This window comes from Hypomesus transpacificus, chromosome 6, assembly GCF_021917145.1.
Source record: "Hypomesus transpacificus isolate Combined female chromosome 6, fHypTra1, whole genome shotgun sequence".
NCBI classification, from domain to species: Eukaryota; Metazoa; Chordata; class Actinopteri; order Osmeriformes; family Osmeridae; genus Hypomesus; species Hypomesus transpacificus.
This window is the reverse complement of record NC_061065.1, coordinates 5,408,826-5,435,917: the sequence shown is the minus strand read 5'-3', so window position 1 is coordinate 5,435,917 and position 27,092 is coordinate 5,408,826. Positions and strand designations below refer to the sequence as shown.

The 27,092-nt window shown below is 52.5% G+C and overlaps 1 protein-coding gene across 1 annotated transcript; it reads left to right on the top strand.

Moving 5' to 3' along the window:
* The first annotated feature begins 4,037 nt into the window (after nt 1-4,037).
* On the top strand, nt 4,038-26,525 carry disp1 (dispatched homolog 1 (Drosophila)). Its single transcript, XM_047022330.1, has 8 exons — nt 4,038-5,563; nt 10,179-10,811; nt 20,494-20,523; nt 21,075-21,198; nt 21,287-21,414; nt 22,003-22,100; nt 22,283-22,380; nt 22,631-26,525. The coding sequence occupies exons 2-8, from the start codon at nt 10,222-10,224 to the stop codon at nt 26,204-26,206; spliced, it is 4,644 nt and encodes a 1,547-aa protein (XP_046878286.1). The 5' UTR covers nt 4,038-5,563; nt 10,179-10,221; the 3' UTR covers nt 26,207-26,525.
* Nucleotides 26,526-27,092: the final 567 nt, after the last annotated feature.

Sequence of the window (27,092 nt, the reverse complement as noted above, 5' to 3'; positions counted from 1 at the left end):
TTGGAGGAGAGGAGATATTGATGCGTTCTTTGATGGGCTGGGTGTCTGAGAGAGAGAGATGTCGAGAGATGCTTCCGCCGTCATTCTCTGTTAGCCCCTGTCCTTTATGTTTACCTTTCCAGACATTGATACTCTGAGATGTTTGCCCATCCCTAGTTCTTCTAAGACACACACACACTGTACATCCTAGCCTTCTTCAAACCTCATCCAACACACACACCTTGAACATCCTAGCCTTCAAACAGACACACCTTGAACATCCTAGCCTTCAAACAGACACACCTTGAACATCCTAGCCTTCAAACAGACACGCACAGACACCCGCAGTACCATTGCAGCGTGTGAATGACAGAACTGCTCATGACAGTGTTTATAGAAGCGGTTTGTCAAAGCAGCCATTTATCATAACCCCGCTGGTGTCAGTGATACTGCTACTCTCTCTGCTGGTACTGCACACTTTACACACACATGCACACACACACCTTACACACACATGCACACACACACCTGACACACACACACGCATGCTCACACACATACGCTCACACATGCTCATACTATACACTTCTTGCCAAAGACAAATGACTCTGGGAGATCACTGTCAGTCTTTGTGAACACTAGAACATTAGTAGAATCCTATATATGTACTACTAGATAGAGAGGGGGAGATACAGGATGGTGAATGTCCATCTCCCAGGGCGTGGCCATACATGGAGAGAGTTTTTCTCAGTCAGAACCTGCTGGCTGGACACTGCGGAGCGCTGCTTCTGCTAGTCTGGGCAGATGAGCCAGCATTGCTTAAAACTATATTTTTAACTTCTCCTTTAACTTCACCTAATAGCTAATCACCAACGGACATTTTCAACTATCTGACTTTTGAGTTGCTAGCTAGCTAGCTGAAAAGGAGCGACAGTGATGACACCAGCGTCTTTATAAAGTGAGGAGAGTTTTCGACTAGTTACACTCGGAGCGCTTCAGAAAAACCCTATGGATTCAGATCCGCAGTACGTCTAATGGCTACTCAGAACTAGAAGGGGAGACAAGGGGGGGAGGAGAGAGAGGGAGACAAGGGGGGAGGAGAGACAGAAAGAGCGAGTCTTTCATCCCTCAGGCCTCAACTGACTCTAGTTTGGTTCCACTTAAGACACTCACCTGTGAAAAGCCGGGGTTTATTTTGGAAAGAATGCTAAACAACGTCTCGGCCCGGATCCAGCAGCAAAGAGCAGGGGGGCTGGGCTGGAGTGCCTGTAAAACTGTAATGAGAACAGCCTTTGACACTGGACCTGGTCTGTACACAGACGAGAAGAAAGCGGCTTCTCTGTAACAGCGTACTGTATCTGGCTATCTGGTTAGCTGCCAGGAGCTTAGAAAAGGAGTGTGGAGAACGGTCTCTTTGCTATACTTGGCCATTACTCATTCACACAGAGCAGGACTAATGCACTGTTCTGTATCGGCCTTAAGGTGTATATTAGTATTATTACTTAGCCGTGAACAGATCTAATAACTTGGCCTGCACTTTACGTGAAGAAAGCAAGTGAGAGAAAAGGAGGGGGGCGTGTGTGTGTGTGTGTGTGTGTGTGTGTGTGTGTGTGTGTGTGTGTGTGTGTGTGTGTGTGTGTGTGTGTGTGTGTGTGTGTGTGTGTGTGTGTGTGTGTGTGAAGGAGTGAGTGAGTGAGTGAGTGAGTGAGTGAGTGAGTGAGTGAGAGAGAGATGGAGGGTTATAAGAGAGACGTGAAACGTTCATTGTGTTAAAATGTCAGCAAGTTTTTTTCTGCTTCCTCTGTTCCCTGGCAGCTGCTGGGTAGGGATTAGACCCGACTGGCACACACACACACCCTCCCCTCTCTCCTCTGGCCCTCAGGTTGGTGAGTGAGCAGACCCAGGATGAGGTGGGAGGTGCTGTGTGCTCCTGGTCTAGTCCAGTCCTGGTCCTGGTCTAGTCCATCTAGTCCAGTCCTGGTCCTGGTCTAGTCCAGTTGTGGTCCTGGTCTAGTTCGGTCCTGGTCTAGTCCAGTCCTGGTCCTGGCCTTACCGCAGCAGCCTGGGTTCAAATCCAGCCCCTTGTCTGAATGTCTTCCTCCCCTCTCTCCGTTTTCTGTCACACTTCAAAAAAAATGTTAACTGTCCAGTAAAGCATGAAAAATACCCCCAATATATATATAAGATGTAGCATGAGGATATTCCTGCTGGTTTCCCTTCATGGAGTCAGACTGAAGGTATTTAACGCCCCCGTCCCAGAACCCAACTGCCCCTTCCTACCCTGTTTGCTGAGCAAGGGAGAGGAGGACGACTGACTGGGGATGTGTGTGTCCATACCTCAGGGACCCAGCCAACTTGATGAACAAACGTTTGGTTTCTTCAAAGACATGTCCCCCCCTCCCTCTCTCTCTCTCACACACACACACACCACTTAATACACTCTTCAGTCTTGAGTCTCCAATCTGAGTTTTTAGTCTTCAGCTCCATTCTCGAATGTTCTCAGATATATCTGGTTAAAGTCATGAAGCCCAGTCCCAGCCAGCCTAAACCCCAGCCCCAGCCAGCCTCAACCCCAGCCCCAGCCAGCCTCAACCCCAGCCCCAGCCAGCCTCAACTCCAGCCCCAGCCAGCCTCAACCCCAGCCCCAGCCAGCCTCAACCCCAGCTAGCCTCAACTCCAGCCCCAGCCAGCCTCAACCCCAGCCCCAGCCAGCCTCAACTCCAGCCCCAGCCAGCCTCAACCCCAGCCCCAGCCAGCCCCAGCCAGCCTCAACCCCAGTCCCAGCCAGCCTCAACCCCAGCCAGCCTCAACTCCAGCCCCAGCCAGCCTCAACCCCAGCCCCAGCCAGCCTCAACCCCAGTCCCAGCCAGCCTCAACCCCAGCCCCAGCCAGCCTCAACTCCAGTCCCAGCCAGCCTCAACCCCAGTCTCAGCCAGCCTCAACCCCAGTCTCAGCCAGCCTCAACCCCAGTCTCAGCCAGCCTCAACCCCAGCCCCAGCCAGCCTCAACCCCAGCCAGCCTCAACCCCAGCCCCAGCCAGCCTCAACCCCAGTCCCAGCCAGCCTCAACTCCAGCCCCAGCCAGCCTCAACCCCAGCCAGCCTCAACCCCAGCCCCAGCCAGCCTCAACCCCAGTCCCCCCAGTCCGAGGGAGGGTAGTGTCTGGGGGGTGTCTGTCCTCGCTGCGGAGGTGTGAGAGGCTCAGGTTTCCCTGCTTCCCAAAGCCAGACACACAGAAGCAGCTCCAGAGCCTGGCCCCTGGCCCCTGGAGGAACGCCCCCCTCCTCAGCTCTCCCTTCCTCTCTCTGCTCCCCACATCTTCCCTTCCCCTTCTTTCCTCCTCTCTATGCTCAGGGTCCCCCTGTCCCCTCCTTGACTGCCCCCCCCCTGCAGAGCCCAGTGGGGGGTCCAGGGTTACCTGACCACTCCATGTTGGCCTCCTCTGACCCATCTAGCCTCGGTTCAGCCTCCTCACATCAGATCACCCTCCCTCTTCCTCCTCTGTCCCCCCTCCCTCACCCTCACTCCCTCTGCCTCCTCTGTCCCCCCTCCCTCCATCACCCTTTCTTCCTCCTCTTTCCCCCCTCCCTCACCCTCACTCCCTCTCCCTCCTCTGTCCCCCCTCCCTGCCTCACCTTCTTTCACCCTCTCCGTCCTCTGTCCCCCCTCCATCCCTCCTACCTCTCTCTCCCCCCTCCATCCCTCCTACCTCTCTCTCCCTCTCCTTCCTCTGTCCCCCCTTCATCTCTCACCCTCTTTCCCCCCTCTCTCGCTCCTCTCTCCCCCCTCCATCCCTCCTACCTCTCTCTCCCTCCTCTCTCCCCCCTCCATCCCTCCTACCTCTCTCTTCCTCTCCTTCCTCTGTCCCCCCTTCATCTCTCACCCTCTCTCCCCCCTCTCTCCCCCCTCTCTCCCCCCTCTCTCCCCCCTCCATCCCTCCTACCTCCCTCTCCCTCCTCTGTCCCCCCTTCATCTCTCACCCTCTCTCCCCCCTCTCTCCCCCCTCCATCCCTCCTACCTCCCTCTCCCTCCTCTGTCCCCCCTTCATCTCTCACCCTCTCTCCCCCCTATCTCCCTCCTCTCTCACCCCTCCCTCCCTCTGTCTCAGGGCTCTTTGAGCAGGCTCTACACGGACCCCTTGAAACAGTGACATTGTAATGGAGACCTGAGGGAATGTGGGACAGACCGCTAACATAACACACCTTAACTATTAACTCTCTCTCACTTTTACAGTACCATAACATACCTTAACTATTCGCCAAACGTACATTGGTTCCATGGAATTGATTCTAGCAGTTTACCCTTGCTGGACACTGCAATGGGAGTTATTAAGCTAAATAGCCATTAACCATCTCCCTTCCTGGAGCCAGCCCAACCACTGCAGATTATTATGGTATATGAGCCGTGTCCTGATGCTGGCCGACATCTCAAATTAAAGCCAGGTATAGGGTCCTCCGTCTTCCCATCATGCACCGTCATAAGGCGTCGCCCCCGCTGATTGCGTTAAGTGCGGCGGAAACCGTCCACTGACTTCCAGAACAGATCGCAGAACGAGGAAGATTTCTCCAGTTTTTTTTGTTTCTTCCTACCCCCCGGTCTCGTCCCCTCCCCGCTTTCCGTATTTTTTTTTCACGTTATCTTAATCGCTTCATGTAGATGTAATTATAATCATAAACGTCTAACTGTGAGGCTAAAAAGTTGGTTGGGTTGAGTTTTATCCACATGGGAAAGGTCCGCTTTGAGCTCCGAATGAGACCGCTAAACCCAAAGTTATTTCAAGGGTTTGTAGAGCAGGGTGGGAAGTTCTCAAGCTAGAGAGAGTATTTTAAGAGGTTAAAGCAACTATAGCTGTTTAATACATCTGGACTGTAATCTTTAATTTGGAGTAGAACATGCAGGCATGACATGGGCGGGGGACATCCTGGTTATGGCTGTTGGAGTAAGTCCAAAGCATAACTCCTTGTGCAGCGAGCAGTCATTTTTGTGATTTCATGATTGCATCGTTGTTGTTTTTGCAGTTGCAGTTTAAGAGTTTTAACTACTGATTAAATATAAAGCGTTTTTACAGTGTAAATAATTACATTATCTAGCTATTAACATACATTATTTAACTAGTTAAATATGTATGAGTCTGCATTGTGAATCCCACCAAAGCAAGAACGCAGAGGTGACCTGTAGGCTCCTTCGTCTAAGCGAGTTTCAGCTTGGTCTTGTACAAGAGGCTGTGCCCTAGTAAACGTGGAGACTGGTTGAGCTGTAAGCGGACCCTCGTCCAGCTGTTGTGAACTAGATACAGGCAGCGAGCGGGTTAAATCAGAGAGGCTTGGAGCACCGGGACCGTCCTATCGCTGAGCTCGTGCGCAGTTCCAGCCCACCGCCTTCCTGAGCCTGAGACACGGCGCATGTGTTTATCATTCTCGCCGTCCGTTCCCCGTGAGAAACGACCTGCGATTGTCGCGACCTGTTGCTCCGTTTCGGAGTAATTTTGTTGTGGATATTCTAAACGGAAACCGTTTTCGGTTTATCTATGTTGTGGGTAAACGCGGCAACTGCTTAAAGCAAGACTATCACTATTCAACAACCCGGTAAGTATTTTTTAAACCTGTGAGAGTTTTTGTCCGTAGGCTACTTTTTTCTTCTTCGGCAACTGTAGATCCTTGATCTTTTGAAATCTAGGTAGATCAAACTGTAACTGTGTTGTGGACTAATGGGATTTTTGGCTCCCTGCTTTGCAATACTGAGAATTCAGATTAGTGATATGATGTGACAAAAACTGCTTCTCCGTTTTTACGGATTATCAACAGGAAGCCCCGCTTAAAGAAAATGGTTTATGGAAATGGGATGACCCTAATTCTTACAATTTTATTTGATTAGCCTACCTTTTGGCCGATTTTACATTATCCATTCTTTTTTTATCAAAAGTAGGCAGTTCTTCCCTGGCCTGGAGTAAATATAAGGTTTGCACAGTTGTGGATGTATTTAAAATGCACAGGCTACATTTTGTGGAATGGGAAATATTTTCTTCCAATTCTTTTTTTTAAATGCAAAGATAGTATGCAAATTATGTTTATAACTTAATTAACAATTATAACACTTTAGTTTTAAGGATGAAAAAATAATAATCTCACGGATGTTATTCTAAATTGTTATTGTTCGTTAATGTACTTCCGTATGTATGGAAAAGTTGCGTGTGATGCCTTTCTCTATTTCAGCTGGAAGCGCGTGTTCACGGCGCGAGGAACAGACGATTAAAGCGACGGACTCGGTCATTTACCCGTTTAGCTTAAAACAGCACAGCCCCGGGCTAAACAGCGTCGTGTTGTTATGTCAAACCCCAGCTGTGAAAATGAGGCCGGCGATGTCAGACTTGTCTGTAAGCCCTCAAATAACTCGTGAAGGATTTTGAACGTTTTAGACAATCCAGTCAGTCATTTCTCAAAGGCGTTCGGTTGAGCTTCGGCGACTGACAGCAGAAATTCTGTTATTAGTCGGCACTCGACAGTTATTAAACGTCTTGACAGAGTCCTCATAATGACGGTCTATTAGCTTTAATTAAAGGGCTGGCGTAGCTCACCTTCTGTCGTGTACCTGCTAGTTTCCAAGGGCCTTACCCCATAATCACCAACTTGACATAAAAGAGAGACGGAGGAGGGGTGCAGACAGATGCATCCATCTCTCCAAACTCCAGTCCCTCTCAGCCGGCCTCATGATCACTTGGTGCGACAGTGTTGGTGATGTTGTCTGTCTGAAGGGTTCTTGTGTTGGAGCAGATGCCCTAGAAGTCTCACCTACTTGTAAGGGCTCATGGTCAGAGCACACACACACTTACAGATACACAAACACACACCCCACACACACACTCAGATACACACACAGCCTTTCACAGAATTATTCTGGCCCAAGGAGCAACGGTGAAAACCAATAGATAGACAGATGTGCATAGCTTTACTTTTTACATTTGAATCTTAAGATAAAAGTCAACATTTAAGTAAGCTTGTCAGTTTATTGGCCCTTGAAAGACTGTTTTTTGGACCTTGTCCATTGTGATATACTGAGGAATTCTTTCCACAGTGGTCTGAAGTGGGTATCCCCTTCACACGGTGCCACGCAGTCACACACATTCTCATGTACACACACACACACACACACACACACACACACACACACACACACACTCTCGGCCCTGATCCTAGCTGTCATTCTCATGTTTCCCCCTCAGTCATGTTGACGCATCCCAGAACCCACCTGTCGCATGCTCTGACACACACACACTGACACACACACTATCACACACTCACACACACACTGTCACACACACACTGACATACACTCACACACACACTGACACACACACACACACACATTGACACACACACACTATCACACACACACACACTGACACACACTCACACACACACTCACACACACTCACACACACACTATCACACACACACTGTCACACACACACTATCACACACACTGTCACACACACACTGTCACACACACTGTCACACACACACACACACTGTCACACACACACACTGAGTTGGGTACAGGGCAGTCTCCAGGTGAAGGGTTACTCATCCAGCTGCCTTCACACCTGGACAGATGTGTTCTAGGGTGTGGGGGAGGCGAGGTATGGGCGCCGTGCCAACATCACCCCCACCACACACACACACACATACAGTGCCCTCCAAAAGTATTGGAACAGTGAGGCGAATTCCTTTATTTTTGCTGTAGACTGAAAACATTTGGGCTTGACATCAAATAATGAACGTGAGACCAGAGATCAACGTTTCATCTTTTATTTCCAGGTATTTACATCAGGATCTGATGCACAACTAAGAAAATATCACATTTTGTTTGAATCCACCCATTTGTCATGTGAGCAAAAGTATTGGAACAGATATACTTAAAACATATTTAAGTGAATAAGACTTAATATTTAGTTGCAAATCCTTTGCTTTCAATAACTGCAGCAAGTCTGTGACCCATTGACGTCACCAAACTTTTGCATTCTTCCTTTTTGATGCTTTCCCAGGCTTTCACTGCAGCCTCTTTCAGTTGTTGTTTGTTTTGTGGGGTTCCTCCCTTCAGTCTCCTCTTAAGCAGGTAAAATGCATGCTCTATAGGGTTTAAGTCTGGAGATTGACTTGGCCAGTCTAATACCTTCCATTTCTTGCCCCTGATGAACTCCTTTGTTGTTTTGGCAGTGTGTTTTGGGTCGTTATCTTGCTGCATGATGAAGGCTCTGCCAATCAGTTTGGTTGCATCTTTCCTTAAATTGGCAGACAAAATGTTTCTGTACACTTCCGAGGTCATTTTGCTGCTGCCATCATGTGTTACATCCTCAATGAAGATTAATGAGCCCGTCCCAGAAGAAGCCATGCAAGCCCAAGCCATGACATTACCTCCACCGTGTTTCACAGATGAGCTTGTGTGTTTGGGATCATGAGCAGTTCCTTTCTTTCTCCAAACTTTAGCCTTTCCATCACTTTGGTAAAAGTTAATCTTTGTCTCATCAGTCCATAAAACTTTGTCCCAGAATTTTTGAGGTTCATCTTTGTACTTTTTGGCAATTTCCAGCCTGGCCTTCCTATTCTTCTTGCTAATGAGTGGTTTGCATCTTCTGGTGTAGCCCTTGTACTTTTGTTCATGAAGTCTTCTGCGAACAGTAGATAGTGATACCTTCACTCCTGCCATCTGGAGGTTGTTGCTGATCTCACTAACAGTTGTTTTAGGGTCTTTCTTTACAGCTCTCACAATGTTTCTGTCATCAACTGCTGATGTTTTCCTTGGTCTACCTGTTCGACGTCTGTTACTTAGTACACCAGTAGTTTTCTTCTTCTTCAGGACATTCCAAATGGTTGTACTGGCTATGGCCAATGTTTCTGCAATGGCTCTGATTGATTTTCCATCTTCTCTAAGACTCACAATTGCTTGTTTTTCACCCAAAGACAGCGCTCTGGTTTTCATGTTGTTTTCACCTCTGAATACAGTCTGCATAGACAAAACCTATCTTACCCAATCTGAACCTGAGTGTAGACATTCAGTGGTATTTATTGATTGAATAATGTATGTAATAGGACACACCTGGGCAACAAAACACACCTGTCAGTCACATGTTCCAATACTTTTGCTCACGTGACAAATGGGTGGGTTCGAACAAAAAGGTGATATTTTCTAATTTGTGCATCAGATCCTGATGTAAATACCTGGAAATAAAAGCTGAAACGTTGATCTCTGGTTTCACATTCATCGTTTGATGTCAAGCCCAAATGTTTTCAGTCTACAGCAAAAATAAAGGAATTGGCCTCACTGTTCCAATACTTTTGGAGGGCACTGTACACACGCCCCTCCATAACCTTTGAAACACAATGCACCGCTTTTGAATCATGTTGAGCATATTGTGGCTAGATCCCTCAGCCAGCCTCCCCTGGTGCTGCTCTAGATCCCTCAGCCAGCCTCCCCTGGTGCTGCTCTAGACCCCTCAGCCAGCCTCCCCTGGTGCTGCTCTAGACCCCTCAGCCAGCCTCCCCTGGTGCTGCTCTAGATCCCTCAGCCAGCCTCCCCTGGTGCTGCTCTAGATCCCTCAGCCAGCCTCCCCTGGTGCTGCTCTAGACCCCTCAGCCAGCCTCCCCTGGCGCTGCTCTAGACCCCTCAGCCAGCCTCCCCTGGTGCTGCTCTAGATCCCTCAGCCAGCCTCCCCTGGCGCTGCTCTAGACCCCTCAGCCAGCCTCCCCTGGTGCTGCTCTAGACCCCTCAGCCAGCCTCCCCTGGCGCTGCTCTAGACCCCTCAACCAGCCTCCCCTGGTGCTGCTCTAGACCCCTCAGCCAGCCTCCCCTGGCGCTGCTCTAGATCCCTCAGCCAGCCTCCCCTGGCGCTGCTCTAGATCCCTCAGCTAGCCTTCTGAGAAGATGAAGGTGAAAGGGGTTAGCTGCTGCAACTGTCTCAGGTAGAACGTCTCAGGTATAGCTATGGCTCCACCTGAGGTATTCTGTGAGAAGCTGATTTTCACTCAGTGTAATGACGTCTTCCTCCTCCCTCTCACCTCTCCCTCAAAGTGGAGTCACATTTCTCCCTTGCTCCTCTCTCCCAGCCCAGCTACCAGCTCTGTGAATAGAGTCAATGTTCAACTAAATGTCAATATGGCTGAGCTAAAACGTCTCTCTCCCGCTGTCTATCTCTCTCCTTCTCAGAGGAGTGGCCTACTCGGCGCTAGGCTAGTTGCCGGAGACGACCATGGCCCTGAGCGACCCCAGCGGCGACCCCCTGACCCTCAGCAATGGAGGGCTCCCCCAGCCCCCGAGAGCCTCCCCCAGCCCCGACGCCCCCAGTGGAGGCCTGCCGGTGGGGGTGGAGGAGCAGGGTGAGGCCCCCTGCAGCTCCTGGACCCAGGAGCCACCGGCGTCCAACCCAGCCAGAGAGCTCCTCTGCCGGGCCCGAGGGAGCCAGAACGGAGGGGTCAAACACAACGGTTCCCTCCGGCCCCCTGCCTCCTCCTCCACGCCCGCCCCCCACCTCGCTGACTCTCAGAGACTTGTTAAGCTCCTCCCCCCTTCCTCCTCTTCCCCTCCCCCTCCTCTCCCTCCCCCCTGCCGTCACCACTGCCCCTTCCACCCCCCTCTCTGCTGCCACAGCAACCAGCAGGAGTGTCTCGTCTTCCACGGCCACGCCCCCGTACCCCCCGGCTCCACTCCTGGACCACCTGGCCCCGCCCTTCACCCTGGCCCCTCCCCCTGTGCCTGTTGTGTGCAGGCGACTCCGCCCCCCTCGCTGTGTCTCCAGCACCAGTGGCAGGAGCACCTGCAGAACCATGGAGCTGGGATCAGGTAACACAGTTTACTGATCTCTGTCCCTTAACCTGTCTGCCTGTCTGTCTCTGCCTGTCTGCCTCTGCCTGTCTGTCTACCAGTCTGTCTGTATACGGCTCTGTATGTGTGTATGCTTCCATGTTTATAACCCTGTGTGTGTGTGTGTGCCTGCCCCTGTGTGTCGTTGAGAGAGCTGTTCCCTGCAGTCTGCCCCTCTCCAGACAGAGGCCAGTTCACCTGCTGCTCCAACAGAGCCCCTTTCATACACACACACTCACACACACACAAACACACCCACACACTCCCACACACACACACCCACACACACACACACTCACACACACACACACACACACACACACACACACACACACACTCACACACACACACACACACACACACACACACCCACACACACCCACACACACTCACACTCACACACACACACACACACACACCCCTCCCCCAGCCCTCACCCTGGCCTGGGGCTGGGCTGCTCTAGATGATACCAACCTTCTGTTCAAGACATGTAGCACATTCTGAACGCATGTCTATGTTTACTGGCTACAGTCGTTTTATAACAAGGCTCTCTTCGTTGGCATACGTGTTGCTACAAGATCCCTGATGCATTTAGGGGATTATTATAGCTCAGTGGTAGAACATGGGGATGGGTATAGCTCAGTGGTAGAACATGGGGATGGGTATAGCTCAGTGGTAGAACATGGGGATGGGTATAGCTCAGTGGTAGAACATGGGGATGGGTATAGCTCAGTGGTAGAACATGGGGATGGGTATAGCTCAGTGGTAGAACATGGGGATGGGTATAGCTCAGTGGTAGAACATGGGGATGGGTATAGCTCAGTGGTAGAACATGGGGATGGGTATAGCTCAGTGGTAAACCATTTGATGGCTGATCAAAAAGTCACAGGTTCATAAAGGATAAAACCTTTGCAAGCTCTTACCTTCCCCCTGGCCTCTCCTCCCCCTGGCCTCTCCTCCCCCTGGCCTCTCCTCCCCCTGGCCTGGCCTCTCCTCCCCCTGGCCTGGCCTCTCCTCCCCCTGGCCTGGCCTCTCCTCCCCCTGGCCTGGCCTCTCCTCCCCCTGGCCTCTCCTCCCCCTGGCCTCTCCTCCCCCAGGCCTCTCCTCCCCCTGGCCTCTCCTCCCCCTGGCCTCTCCTCCCCCTGGCCTGGCCTCTCCTCCCCCTGGCCTCTCCTCCCCCTGGCCTGGCCTCTCCTCCCCCTGGCCTGGCCTCTCCTCCCCCTGGCCTGGCCTCCCCCTGGCCTGGCCTCTCCTCCCCCTGGCCTGGCCTCTCCCTGGCCTCTCCCCCCGCTCCTGTGAGAGGTGGTGATGGTTTGATGGCCGCTCTGTCCTCTTCCTGGGCAAACACAATACAGACATTATCAACATAGAGACAAGCCTGCCAGACAGACTAGATCATCTCTGCTGCTGCTGGGTAGCTGGCTGGAGGGGAGGGGGAGGGGGAGGGGGGAGGGGGAGGGGGAGGGGGAGGGGGAGGGAGTCCCGACGGGTCCCTCATGAAGAGTTTCAATACTCAGGGCCAAATTCCTCCATGTATGCAGGTTCCAGCCTCAGACAGCTCCTCTGTCCAAGTGGCTGCAGTGTTCAGTGGTTCAAGGATGTTGGTCCACAAACACAGGAGCTGATAGCTGGAGCCCTTTAATAAACCACATGGAGGTGTTTCTCTCTCTCTCTTTCACATACAAACACTTACACACATACACACATATACATGCACACACCTATACACAAACACATACACACACACGTGTTCTCCAGTAAACTGGGACGGTGGGATTTAACTCATTTGTTGGCAAACAGTTTTTTCCAGAGAGCCGTCTTTAGCAGGACTGTTCTGTGGACCTACCACGGCTCCTCATGTGGACCCGCTCAATCCTCTCATCATCATCCTGTATTTAGGATCTCCACAAAGATTTAGTGAGCAAACAGAGAGGACAAAAAGCAATGTTTACGGTGGTCATTATTTCCTGGTGTCAGACCGTTCTCCTGGTTGGGAGGAGTTGCACTGTGGTCGATCTGGATATTTTTGCTGATGTTCTTCACATGGAAATGTTCCATCTACATCCCGTCTTGCCCTGTGAGTGTGGGGGGAGAGATGTGTGTAGCCAGATCTGGAGAGGACACTGCCAACACACACACACACACAGACACACACGTTACCTAGAGTCTCTCTGTAGCTGGTTGGATAGAGGAGAGGAGAGAGAGCTCGATAGCATTGCACCCATTAGATCAGAGATCCCCCTCCTCTCCCTCCTCTCCCCTCCTCTCCCTCCTCCCCTTCCTCCCCTTCTCCTCTCCCTCCTCCTCCTCCTCCTGGTGGGAACAAGGAGCAGATGTGGGCTCTCCTGTAGAACGCTCTCTTGTTTAGTAAACAGGTCGCTCTTGTTCACCGATGACAGGTTTCAATTACAGACCATGTACTCCAGCTCTGAGTCTGACCCTAACCCCGGCCTCTCCCTGGCCTCTCTCCCAGCCCCCTGGCCTCTCTCCCAGCCCCCTGGCCTCTCCCTGGCCTCTCTCCCAGCCCCCTGGCCTCTCTCCCAGCCCCCTGGCCTCCTGCTGGTATTGTGTGTCTGGACAGCCCCAGATGGACAGATAAAAGGGAGGATCAACTCTGTCAGACATACGTCTCTTGTCAGAACCAGAGACCAAGATTCTGTTATCCTCCCCTCCTCCCCTTTCCTCCCCTCCTCCCCTTTCCTCCTCTCCTCTCCTCTACTTTCCTCCCCTTTCCTCTCCTGGAAGGGGGTTGGTTGGCATGGTGACTGCAGTGCCACTGTGTCCGAGCTACTGGATCTGGGGGAAGTGGGGGGGGGGGGGGGGGGGGGGGGGGGGGGTTAATGCCCTGGTAATTTGAAGGAACTAAGTCAGACAAGATTGTGTCAAATATCAGTTTTGATCCCTGCAAGGCTGTGATCCTGGAGATTAGGGCAGGGATTACTGGCATGATCGCAGCACTCGCCTCCTCAGCTGTTACGCTTTCCCTCAGACACACACGCGCATGACCGTACCCACTCACACACACACACACACGCATTACCGTACCCACTCACACACACACATGACCGTACCCACTCACACACACACACACACACACACATGACAGTACCCACTCAGAACACACGCATGACCGTACCCACTCATATATACAGAATATGTAGACATCAGTGTTGGGGGTAACGCGTTATGTAATATAACGCGCTATGTAATATTATTACTTAAGTGAGTAACAAACTAATATAATTTGTGAGTGATTGAGTGAACTGCAAGCTGCGCACAACAAAATACTTATCTACTGCAAAAGCAGCACTTCAAACTTGTGGCTGTCAGAACAAGGACCCAGAACAAGGACCCAGGCCCTAAACCCAGAACAAGGACCCAGGCCCTAAACCCAGAACAAGGACCCAGGCCCTAAACCCAGGCCCTAAACCCAGAACAAGGACCCAGGCCCTAGACGCAGAACAAGGACCCAGGCCCTAGACCCAGGCCCTAAACCCAGAACAAGGACCCAGGCCCTAGACCCAGAACAAGGACCCAGGCCCTAGACCCACAACAAGGACCCAGGCCCAGGCTCTAGACCGTGTGCCACCCTGGGGCAGAGACAGCACGGTTCCCCAGCCTCACAGGACCCTCGGGGGTTAGGGCTCAGGGCAGCCCTGCCCTCCTCACTTACCTCTCGCTTGGAGACCCGACTCAGGCCCCTGCCTCTCCTGCCTCCTGCCCTCTCCTCCCTCTCCTGCCTTTGCATTCCTGTTGGTTTAGAACGCCACAGGTTTGGATTGGTTTCAATGGATCCTCAGATAGCAGGCATTCCTCCTCTCCTCTCCCCCGCTTCTAAAGAAAGGTCCACTCTTATTATTGCACGCTGCTTTGAATCTGACAAGTTGGATTTTCTTTTTTCTCTCTCTTTGGAAGGAGAGGCAGGTGGTTCCCATGGCTCCTCTGGAGCCCAACACAACACGCCATGTGACTGACTCGACGTACAGATGTGTTCAGATACGTTCAACTTTCATCATGATCTGATGATATATCCAGATCTTTAAGTGTGGAATGTTTTGCTTGGGCTGCGTGGTCACATGACCACGCCAGCCCGGCCTGGTCACATGACCACGCCAGCCGGCCTTGTCACCCCGGGGCGCTGGATGTCAGAGTCAGTTTGACGAGGATTTGTGCGTTATCAAGAATAACAAATGTGCAACGCCCACTGTGTCCTGACTGGAGCTGGGCTGGGCTTGACCCTGTGAGCAGGGTGTGAGAGAGAGAGGGAGAGAGAGGGAGAGAGAGACGCTGACTCCTGCTAGTTGTAAAAGGTGAGTAATAGGCCCCCAGAGGACATGGCTGCTCTGTAAGTTGATTTGAAAGAGAAGGTGGCAACCTGAGCCTCTTAAACTGCACTGGAAGAAGCTGCTGTTGATTCTACACACATTTTTACAGTAGAAAACTAACTTAATGATCTGAGTTACACCTTGTTAAAACTGCAAACATTTCAACAGGTGAGGTTCCCTGGTTTCACTTGTACTTTAAGAGGGGGAAGGAGGGAAGAGAGGGGGGGGGAAGAGAGGTAGAGGAGAGAAAGTGGGTGGAGGAGCCAAACAGTGACGAGTGGCTGGCCGTGCTGTAGCTGAGCTCATGAAGCAGATGAAAGCCTCTCTCTCCTGGAGCGCAGGATCAAAGCTGGGCTGAGCAGCACGCTGTCATAACTTCACATCAGGTTCTTCCTCTGTCAGGCTGCAGGGGCTGCAGCTGGCCTGGAGCAGGCTGGCTGGATGGCTGACCAACCGACCGACTAACTGGCTGGCTGGCTGGCTGGCTGACTGACTGAATGGCTAGACATCTTAATGTAGTAACTATCCCTCCATAAAACAGTTTATTTTCTATATATATATACACACAGGTGTAGACCCCCCCCCCCTGATCCGGTGTAAGTGACAGAGATGATCCCCCTGCCTGCCATCCCAGCTCTGTCCACAGTCCAGCCCCTCCCTCACCAGGCAGGGTTCAGCTGCCTGCTGCAGCCTTGGAGAGGGCCATCCCATAATAAAGACATCTCCGGGACAGCTTGTAACTATCGGCTGCAGTGTTGAAATGCAGCCTGTGTGTGTGGAATCCGCCCGCCGTCGTTTTTCACCAGCAGGAATGTGGAGATGGCAGCTCAGGGTCTGGACCAACAGGAGGATGTAGCTGTCCATACCCCCCCTCTCTCTCTCCCTCCCTCTCCCTCCCTCTCTCTCTCTCTCTCTCTCTCTCTCTCTCTCTCTCTCTCTCTCTCTCTCTGTCTCTCTCTCTCTCTTTAACCCCCCCCCCCCTCTCTCTCTCTCGGTCTCTCTCTGTCTCTCACACCCCCCCCCCCTCTCTCTCTCCCTCCTTCTCTCTCTCTCTCTCTCTCTCTCTCTCTGTCTCTCTCTCTCACCCCCCCCCCCCCCCCCTCTCTCTCTCTCTCTCTCTCTGTCTCTCTCACCCCCCCCCCCCCCTCTCTCTCTCCCTCTCTCTCCTCTCTCTCTCTCTCTCTCTCTCTCTCTCTCTCTCTCTCTCTCTGTCTCTCACACCCCCCCCCTCTCTCTCACCCTCCCTCTCTCTCTCTCTCACCCCCCCCCCCCCCCCCCCCTCTCTCTCTCACCCCCCCCTCTCTATCTCCCTCCCTCTCACACACCCTCTCCCCCTCTCTCTCTCTCTCACACACCTGCTCGGAGTATGCCCATGCAGACAGAGTTAGCTATGGTATGAGCTTATCTTGTCTAAGTTTGGACCTCTCTACTCCCTGTTCAAGCAGATCTTTAAGAAACCCAAAGAGCGGGTAAAGACATAACACCGTATTTACAAAGGCAGCGCACTTGAGTAAAAACGCAGATTACCGCTGCTGGGAGGGTATAAGGGAAAGTGGGTGTGTATATATCTAGCTCCTGTTTGCTGAACATTTTTTCTTCTTTTTCTCGAATCACCCATGGTGGCATTAACATGCAGGCGATTGTTAGCGGTGCGCTAATTAACACTAATGGGCGCCCGACAAGGATCTGGTTTGATAAATACCACGCAAAATGCGGGAAATACACCGTCCGCTATTTGCGGCTGGGTAAAGGCGCAGATTAAGCTGCGGTCGCAAAGTTTTTTAAATGAGGCTCCAGTCTGTTTTATTCAGCGACATCACAAGCTTGTAAGAAGTGATATCCTGTTAATTGCCATGGACTGGGGCCTCGTCTAGGGTCTAGAGCCACAAGTCTAATGTCTGAGTCTAAGGCCTTGGTCTGAGTCTAAGGCCGAATCCCAATACTCCCCCTTCCCCTTAGTTTTGTGCGTTCACGTGAGCGCTAGTGGTGTCCCAATACTCTTTTTGAGCTAGGGGTAGGGCTAAGACTAAGGGGTATACACCCCTTAAAACCAAGTAAGATCGGGAGTTTACTTGAAACCTAGGGCTATGTGAATCCTGCGCGACCGGCAACAATGGCGGCCAGATCATCCAGAGAGTCCGATAAATGTTATATTTTCGGCTTAATTAATTGATTAAAAAGTCATGACAGTCTTGTTTTGTGTTATACACAGTCCTGAACATATGTATTTGCAACCATTTTCCAAATCGAAACGTTTCAAAAAATCGCTAGTTTGGTACACTAATGTTACAGTGCTAATTGCACAACAGTCCCGCATTTCTCTGACTAGCATGTCTACAGTTTTAAGTAAACTCCATTAGCAGCGAATTTCATTTAATATCAGTGCATAACGCTACTTGCTTTGGAGATATCGATACGTGCTAGATGACGTACCTGTAACCAAGTGGCGTCCCATTTCCTAGGGCTATGTAGCCCTTAGCCCTTACTTTCGAGGGCCAAGGGGAAGGGGTAAGTTAAGGGGAAGGGGGAAGGGGAAGTATTGGGATTCGGCCCAAGGCCTTGGTCTGAGTCTAGGGCCTTGGTCTGAGTGTAGGGCCTTGGTCTGAGTCTGGGTTGGCCTTGGTCTGAGTCTGGGTTGGCCTGGTCTGAGTCTGGGTTGGCCTGGTCTGAGTCTAGGGCCTTGGTCTGAGTCTGGGTTGGCCTGGTCGTAGTCTAGGGCCTAGGTCTGAGTCTGGGTTGGCCTGGTCTGAGTCTGGGTTGGCCTGGTCTGAGTCTGGGTTGGCCTGGTCTGAGTCTGGGTTGGCCTGGTCTGAGTCTAGGGCCTTGGTCTGAGTCTGGGTTGGCCTGGTCTGAGTCTGGGTTGGCCTGGTCTGAGTCTGGGTTGGCCTGGTCTGAGTCTGGGTTGGCCTGGTCGGAGTCTAGGGCCTTGGTCTGGTCTGAGTTGAGCAGATTGCTCTATTCAGAGGGTCTGTGTGCTTGTCTGAGTGTCTGATTGTGTGCAGTGTTCCTGGCGAGGCTGCATCACAGGAGGGGTTCAGATGGGGATGACAGTAATTGCTCCTGCCTCGACTCCCAACGCCTTATTCCAGGAATATCTCCGCGTCTGTTAGCAGTTTCCCCCCCGGCGTTGACCCCTGACCTCCCCCCCTCCCCCCTCTCCTCCAGTGTGACGAAGGCGTGTGCTGGCCCGCTCCTCTGCTCATTAACCCAGTGATCCACAGACTCCAGATCCACAGACTCCAGATCCACAGACTCCAGATCCACAGACTCCAGATCCACAGACTCCAGATCCACAGACTCCAGATCCACAGCCTCCCCACAGCAAGCAGAATAAAGGCTAACAGACACTTGTAGCTGTGGAGGGAGGGAGGGGGGAGGTGGAGGAAACTTGACTGTTGGTTGTCGTTCTGCGATCATCAGTCAACACAGCTCACACGCCCTCCCCCTCCCTCCTCCTTCCCTCCCTCCTCCTCCTCTCCCTCCTCCTCCCCTCCCTCCTCCTCCCCTCCCCCAGATCTCTGCACACTCAGAGCCTTCTGGCCGTCCTTCCTCGGTCTGCCTCCTTCAAGGACATTACTGTTTCATCCTCCTACCCTGCTACTGACAGACCAGCTCAAGCTGGAAACAAAGACGACTTGTTTATGTATTTGTGTACTTTTAGTCATGTAGGCTTTTTGCTACACATTCTCTGGTAGACCAATAATGATTTCACCAGAAATATTTTGGGGTTTATGAAGTACAGTGGCCTAGTTCCAGGGTCGATGATGTGGGAACATCCAATTGTTTGTGTGCTTTTGCGTAATATAAAAACAGATGTTTCTGATAGTGCAGAACATATTTCAGCTTTAAGACCCTTTCAGACACAACGCGATAACGGCACCATTGCACTGTGAAAACCGTTATTTCACGACGGCTTTTAGCTGTCGAGGAAAACGTTAACTGTGACGAGTACTCACGTTTTTCCTTTCTGTTCTCCCCAGATATTTTGCACTGAACCCAGCGAGGAGTGCTTCGCAAATCACGTTCTGTCTGATTGAGCAGAATTCATGAAATATAACCCCATACTAGAACACTGCAAGCAGACATGGTGGGTTATTCTGTACTGACGTGATAGAGAATCTAGACGTGTCGTGAATCCAGTTCAACCGTTTTCTGTAACGGCGGCTTTACGTTGGACCGTGTCTCCGAGCAAAATTCCTCCACTCGCGCCCCTTACAAGGAAACGCAACAGAAAACAGACATAAATCAATTTACAGAGTTTTTCCTTGGCTACCGATACGTGGTTAAAGGAAGAGAGACAGAGGGAGAGAAATAACGACCCAATGTGTTTTCCATCAGTCAGTGTTGGTGCGCAGGAACCAAACGGATATGAAAGGGTGAATCTCAGGTTCATGTTTATGACTGTTTTAAAGCAGGACTGCTTGTGTCTTGGGGTGTGTTAATGAGCTCTGCCCTGCGTGTCTGTGTACACACATTGTTTTAAGACTCACGGTCGCCCAACATCTGGTCAACATGGCCGGAGAAATCAGCATTCCAGTCCCATAGGTTCTGTTCGTGTGCGCCTTTCGTTGCCGTGGCAACCTCTAATTACGGCATTCCACGGATTCCCTTTTAAGGGGGGGTGGGAGGGGGCACAGATGACCTTTTGGCCCCCCTCTGGCATATTGCTCCAATCACATTCGAGATGTCCATCCCGATTGGCTGTGGTAGAGGGGGCCTTTGAGCTCACTTCCTGTTTGGCTTTCCTGACTTCCTTGTTGTTTGGTGCCCACCCTTAAACAGCCTCGTTCTGCAGATAGAAGCGAGTTATCAGACTGATGTAACTGCATGTAACTGGAGATACTCATGTCTCCAGACTCCAGCAGGAGGATGGGGTTGTTCTAGATGGTTCTATGTGGTGATGGTTCTATGTGGTGATGGTTTTCTATGTGGTGATGGTTCTATGTAGTGATGGTTCTATGTGGTGATGGTTCTATGTGCTGATGGTTCTATGTGGTGATGGTTTTCTATGTGGTGATGGTTCTATGTAGTGATGGTTCTATGTGGTGATGGTTCTATGTGCTGATGGTTCTATGTGGTGATGGTTCTATGTGCTGATGGTTCTATGTGCTGATGGTTCTATGTGCTGATGGTTCTATGTGCTGATGGTTCTATGTGCTGATGGTTATAGATGGTTCTGTCTGGTGTGCTTTTACAACCACTTACGAAGAAAAGAAAAAGATTTAATGAGAAAACATGTTCTCCTCTCGCATGGTTACCCACGGATACGGGACGGGGTCCAATCTCTGGTTTTGACTTGTAAATGTAATCCTGATTGATTTCTTTCTGTTTTTCAGCCCTGCAAGGCCTTTCCGCTTTCCCAAAAGGTAAGACCTTACTATCATTATCTCTGTGTGTGTGTATACTCTCCCCTCTTCCTCCTCCCTCCTCCTCCTCCTCCCCATGTCTGTCAGACACTAGCAGATGAGTCATTCCTCTCCACTGAGTCACCATAGTTACCAATGTGGAGAATGTCTCCCTCCCCAAACTCCCACAATCCTCTCTGCTGCTCGAACGTGTTCGTGTCGTCTCAAGCCCCAGCAGGAGAATAACCATGGCAACGGGGGCCTCAGTAGATCAACACCCGGACCAGCACCTGGGGCTGCTACATGCTAACAGCATGCTAACAGGCCTAGCTGTTGTTTCTAGTCAGGAGTTTTTAGCACTATCCTCAGTAACACTTTATACATTTATATCACGGTAACTATACAGTAACCCCTCCCCCCCCCGACTACCCTGGGTCAGCTCTAATAAACTTATCATTATTTATAGTTAGTGTACTGTATTACTTATTGTTATGAATGTACAGGCTTCTAGCAGTAGATTTGTTTGATTGACAGTGTGATTGACCAGTGTCTTGTCGTCCCTCCCTCCCCAGCTATGCAGAGCTGATAGCTGATTGGCCGGTGGTGGTGCTGGGGGTGTGCACGGTGCTGATCGTGGTGTGTGCCCTGGTGGGGGTTCTGGTCCCAGATCTGCCAGACTTTTCTGACCCCTTACTGGTGAGAATGTCCACCTTCCTGTGTGTGTGAGAGTGAGAGTGTGTGTTTGTCTGTTGTGAAACATAATTAATGTGTGTGTGTTGTCTAGGGGTTCGAGCCCAGAGGCACTGCCATTGGCCAGCGTCTGGTCACATGGAACAACATGGTGAAGAACACTGGCTACAAGGCCACCCTGGCAAACTACCCCTTCAAATACGCTGACGAGCAGGCCAAGAGGTGAGCACACACACTCTCTCACACACACACACACTCTCTCTCACACACACACACACACACTCACTCACAAGCAGGCCAAGCCTTATCCAGTCCCAGATGAGGGATGTGTGTATGGTTGCTCAGAGCGGAGGGAGGGAGGCTAGCAGCGAGTCACCGCCCTGGCCACGCCCTCTGTGATTGGGCCTCTGACAAAAAACAGCTTTCTGTCTGTCTCTGGTAGAGGATGTGCTTCCTCTGAAGACCTGTCTGTACTCCTCCTTATCGTCTCTCCCTCCTCCCACCCTTCCTCCTCCCTCCCTCCCTCCTCCCATCCTACTTCCCACCCCTCCTTTCCTCCCCCCCCCCTGAGATCTGTTCGTCTGGTCTGGTTATCATCATAACGATAATACAATGATTACTCATAGTCATTAGTCATTACTCCCCTGATGGGAGCCATTTGTAGGCTCCTTGTTTATAGCATAAACTTTTCCAATGATCATTTGTGCCTTGATCAGACTAACTTTTATCAATATATATGTATGTGTGTATATATGTATTGATAGTATATATGTGTATATATATTCCTGCTCATGGTGTGTGTGGTCCCAGTCACCAGGAGGACCGCTGGGCGGAGGACCACTTTGACCGAGAGAAAAGACAGGCCGAGTGGGACTTCAGCAAAGACAGCTTCTTCTGTGACGTTCCAGGTACAAGCCCCCTCTCCTCCTCTCCCCTCCCCTCTTCTGCATATCCCCTCCCCTCTCCTCTCCTCCTCTTCCCTCCCCTCCTCTGCATATCACCTCCCCTCTCCTTTCCTCCTCTTCCCTCGTCTCCTCTCTCCCCCTCCTCTCCAACTTCCTCACTGTGTTTCTGTATTCCCTGTCTGCAGGTGACAGGTATTCCAGGTTGGTGTTCAGCTCTACGGAGGGGAAGAATCTGTGGAACATACAAGCCATCAAGTCAATGTGCAATCTGGACAACACACGGGTAAGGATTATAGCATCATTTACACTAGTAGCCTCAAATGATTTGTTTCAAGTCAATTAGGAATGTTTAATAACTTGTCATGATTGTCTTGATTGGTTGATTGATATTTTACCAGGTAGGTGAATTAAGAACAGGTTGCGATTTGCAGCAGCAGCCTGAATATAATCGAATGAAATGTATTGAGAACATGAGAAGAATGATGATGATGATGAGGGATAATGAGTTCACCTGTCCCCCCCCCCTCCTCCAGGTGCGCTCCCACCCCCAGTACTGGAGCCTGTGCCAGCGCACTAGCGACGCATCCTGCTGTCCCAGCTGGACCCTGGGGAACTACGTGGCCGTCCTCACCAACAAGTCCTCGTGCCAGAAGATCACGGAGCGCGACGTTTCCCACACCCTGAAGATCTTGCGCTCCTGTTCCAAGTTCTACCACAACGCCACGCTGGGCCCAGACTGCTGGGACGCCACCACTCGCAGGAAGGACCAGCTCAAATGTGCCAACGTCCCCAGGAAGTGCACCAAGTTCAACGCCGTGTACCAGATCCTCCACTTCCTGGTCGACAAGGACTTCCTGAGCCCCAAGGCCCTGGAGTACGCGCCCCCCCTCCTCAAGTACAGCATGCTGTTCTCTCCCACGGAGAAGGGAGAGACCATGATGAAGATCTACCTGGACAACTTTGAGAAGTGGAACGCCTCAGATGGAGTCACCACGGTCACAGGGATTGAGTTTGGGATCAAACACGACCTGTTCCAGGACTACCTGTTGACGGACACGGTGTATCCGGCCATCGCCATCGTCATCGTCCTGGTGGTCATGTGCGTGTACACGCGCTCGGTCTTCATCACCTTCATGACGATGATCGCCATCATCAGCTCCCTCATCGTGTCCTACTTCCTGTACCGGATGGTGTTTGACTTTGAGTTCTTCCCCTTCATGAATCTGACGGCCCTGATCATCCTGGTGGGGATCGGCGCGGACGACGCCTTCGTCCTCTGCGACATCTGGAACTACACCAAATGCGACAAGCCCAACCAGGAGCTGTCAGAGACGGTGAGCATCACCCTCCAGCACGCCGCCCTGTCCATGTTCGTCACCAGCTTCACCACGGCCGCCGCCTTCTATGCCAACTACGTCAGCAACATCACCGCCATCCGCTGTTTCGGCGTCTACGCCGGAACCGCAATCCTGGTCAACTACATCCTGATGGTCACCTGGCTGCCCGCCGTGGTGGTTCTCCACGAGCGCTACATCCCCAGCCTGTTCCCCTGCTCCCAGCCCCCCCAGCAGGGGGCGCTGCCCACACACTCCCTGTGGTACGGCCTCTGCCAGCGGGCCAGCAGCTGCCTGTTCACCATGTCCGAAGCCTCGCGGATCTTCTTCGAGAAGGTGCTGCCGTGCATCGTCATCAAGCTGCGCTACCTGTGGCTCTTCTGGTTCCTGGCCTTCACGGTAGGGGGGGCCTATGTGGTGTGCGTCGACCCCAAGATGAAGCTGCCCTCGCTGGAGTTGGCCGAGTTCCAGGTGTTCAGGTCCTCGCACCCCTTTGAGCGCTACGATGCCGAGTTCAAGAAGCTCTTCATGTTTGAGAGAGTCCACCACGGGGAAGATCTGCACATGCCCATCACCATCATCTGGGGCGTGACGCCCGTGGACAACGGAGATCCTCTGAACCCCAAGAACAAGGGCAGGCTAGTCCTGGACGGCGGCTTCAACATCGCCAGCCCCGCTTCACAGACCTGGATCCTGAACTTCTGCCAGAAGCTGAGGAACCAGAGCTTTGTGTTCCAGTCCGAGGAGCAGGACTTTACCAGCTGCTTCATCGAGACCTTCAAGCAGTGGATGGAGAACCAGGACTGCGAGGAGGCGTCCGTCTACCCCTGCTGCAGCCAGTCCACCTTCCCCTACAAGCAGGAGGTGTTCCAGCTGTGCATCAAGAGGGCCATCATGGAGCTGGACCGCAGCACCATCTACCACCTGGACAGCAAGACCCCCGGGCCACGCTTCGATATCAACGACACCATACGCTCCATCGTGCTGGAGTTCCAGAGCACCTTTCTCTTCACGCTGGCCTATGAGAAGATGCATCAGTTCTACAGCGAGGTGGACTCCTGGATCCAGGAGGAGCTGAAGGGAGCGCCGGCGGGGTTGCGGCACGGCTGGTTCGTCAGCAACCTGGAGTTCTACGACCTGCAGGACAGCCTGTCCAACGGCACGCTCATCGCCATGGCGCTGTCGGTGGTGGTGGCGTTCAGCGTGATGCTTCTGACCACCTGGAACATCATCATCAGCCTCTACGCCATCCTCTCCATCGCCGGGACCATCTTCGTCACCGTAGGCTCGCTGGTGCTGCTGGGCTGGGAGCTCAACGTGCTGGAGTCTGTCACCATCTCGGTGGCCGTGGGGCTGTCGGTGGACTTCGCCGTGCACTACGGCGTGGCGTACCGCCTCGCCCCGGAGCCCGACCGCGAGGGCAAGGTCGTCTTCTCGCTCAGTCGCATGGGATCCGCCATCGCCATGGCAGCGCTCACCACCTTCGTCGCCGGGGCGATGATGATGCCTTCGACCGTGCTGGCGTACACCCAGCTGGGCACCTTCATGATGCTCATCATGTGCATCAGCTGGGCCTTCGCCACCTTCTTCTTCCAGTGCATGTGCCGCTGCCTGGGGCCCCAGGGCACCTGCGGACAGATCCCCCTCCCCAAGAGGCTCCGGTGCCAGGCCTTCGCTCAGGGCACCGCCAACACGCCCTCCCCCCAGCGCAAGAGCTCCGGCCCGGGGAAGTACCACCTGGACGGGCGGGGCGGAGATGTGGAGCACCACGAGCTGGAGCCCCTGGCCTCCCAGGGCGAGGAGAAGGCCTCGGAGGAGCAGGAAGCCGGCAGCCAGCTGTACAACGGACTGGCCCCGCACCCTGCCCCCTGCTCACACACACCTTCCACAGGCAAGGAGGTGAGTAGAAGAGGGGATCCCTGTCAGGAGAATACTCTGGCCTCAGACCTCCCTCCCTGGCCCCTGTACCCCCACCACCCCGCCTGTACCTGTGACAAACCACCGCATTCCCACCCTCAGCAGGCCTCGGCCACGCCCTGGATACCGACTACCTGCTCCGCCACCCCAGGAGCCCCCCAGGAGCCCTCCTGCCCCACGTCCCAGTTCCCCCTCTCGGCCAGCCATGGCCAGGGGCCGCCCTCAGTGGCAGACCCGGTCTACAGGCCCATGGAGTGCCACATGCACTACGTCCACTGCCCCCCAGCCCACTTCCACCCCTATCCCCAGACCAGAGTGCCCAGACCAGGGCCTCCTCACAGCTGTCACCTCCAGAAGTACTGTGACCACACCCGCCTCCAGGTCCCCCAGCCCCAGGAGTCCGCTGGGGACACAGACACCTCCATCCTGGAGGAGAGCCTCGTGTCTGGAGGCCCCTGCACCTACTGCCCCCCCTCCCTTCCACACACCTATGGAGCCCACACACACCCTGGGCCTTGCCCAGCCAGACCCAGCTCCCCAGGCAGGGAGGAGAGGTGCCCAGCTGGGGGAGCTGGGGCGCGGCTCAGTGGGGACACCAAGGGGTCCGCCGTGGTACCAAGCGAGGCTTGTTGTCAGATACCAGGCAGCCAGGACGAGCCTGACCCTGTGACCACGGTGCGGGACAACAGAGTAAACAGGAAGTGGAAACAGAAACCCAGGAAGGAAAAGGCGAACTCTTCTAAGAAACTCTTCTGTTTTAACAGGACTTTGAAAGTCAAGTGCAACGTGCCAAAAACAGAAGCCAGCGTGCCTGCTCTCGCCATCAACTCCAAACCCTCCACTGAGAGTTTGTGCTGACAGCAAAGAAAACGAAAAACATTTTATCAAAAATTTTATCGAAAGAATATACAGAGCGTCCGACCACATCAAGATATCATGTCCGTCCTCATCCCTGATCAGTCAGGAATCAGCGACCTGTCTTTGTCCCAAGTGCCTCATCATGTGTCCTGAGTCATCCTGTCGCCCAGCTAGTTGTGTTGACACTCTTCTCCAGGTGCTGCTGTGTATTCTGGATTACCTGTCTGAGGCCATTCATTTTTTTTTTTTCATGTTGCCTCTCACCTCAGAGCCCATATGAAAGATGTGCTGTATAATTATAAAGTCATTTAAAAACGGCTGAGACAGTCTGCTTTGTTTTTCCATTACACACACACACACACACACACACACACACATGTACTTACACACTCACACAAACTCATTCATTGAAAGGGATCTAGTGGGAGTGTTCAGAGGGTTTGAACGCTACACCTGTTTCTTTGTCTCAGTTCTGGCGTCTGTGTTAGCTCTGCTGTCTGGCACCAGGCCACAGGTCTCTCAGGGCTGCCTCTCCCAGCCTCCTCCCCTTACCCTCCTCTCCCAGCCTCCCCCTCCTCCCCTTACCCTCCTCTCTCTTACCATTTCCTCCTCCCCTCTTCTCTTCTCCAACTCTCTTCTCCCCAATCCCCCCCCCCTTCTCCCCTCCCTCCCTCTCCCCCACTTTCCCCTCATCCTACATGTATCCCTGTGTAAGCCCTGCTCCTGGGGAAGACTAGTCAGCCTGAGGTGGAGTCTCAGAGCTAGGAGAGGCTAGCGGAAGCCTTCCAGGGTGTCCCTGAGTAAACTTGCCTGTGTTTACCCTGGGCCTGTTGTCTGCTGCCCCTGCTCTCAGGAATGCTACAAACCCACACACACTCTCTTCACA

Excerpts from the sequence above, each read along its gene's own strand:
- disp1 (XM_047022330.1), top strand. The coding sequence starts at position 10,222 with ATGGCCCTGAGCGACCCCAGCGGCGACCCCCTGACCCTCAGCAATGGA. Across the intron at positions 21,199-21,286 it reads ACTTTTCTGACCCCTTACTG|GGGTTCGAGCCCAGAGGCAC; the intron begins GTGAGAATGTCC and ends TGTGTTGTCTAG. Across the intron at positions 21,415-22,002 it reads GCTGACGAGCAGGCCAAGAG|TCACCAGGAGGACCGCTGGG; the intron begins GTGAGCACACAC and ends GTGTGGTCCCAG.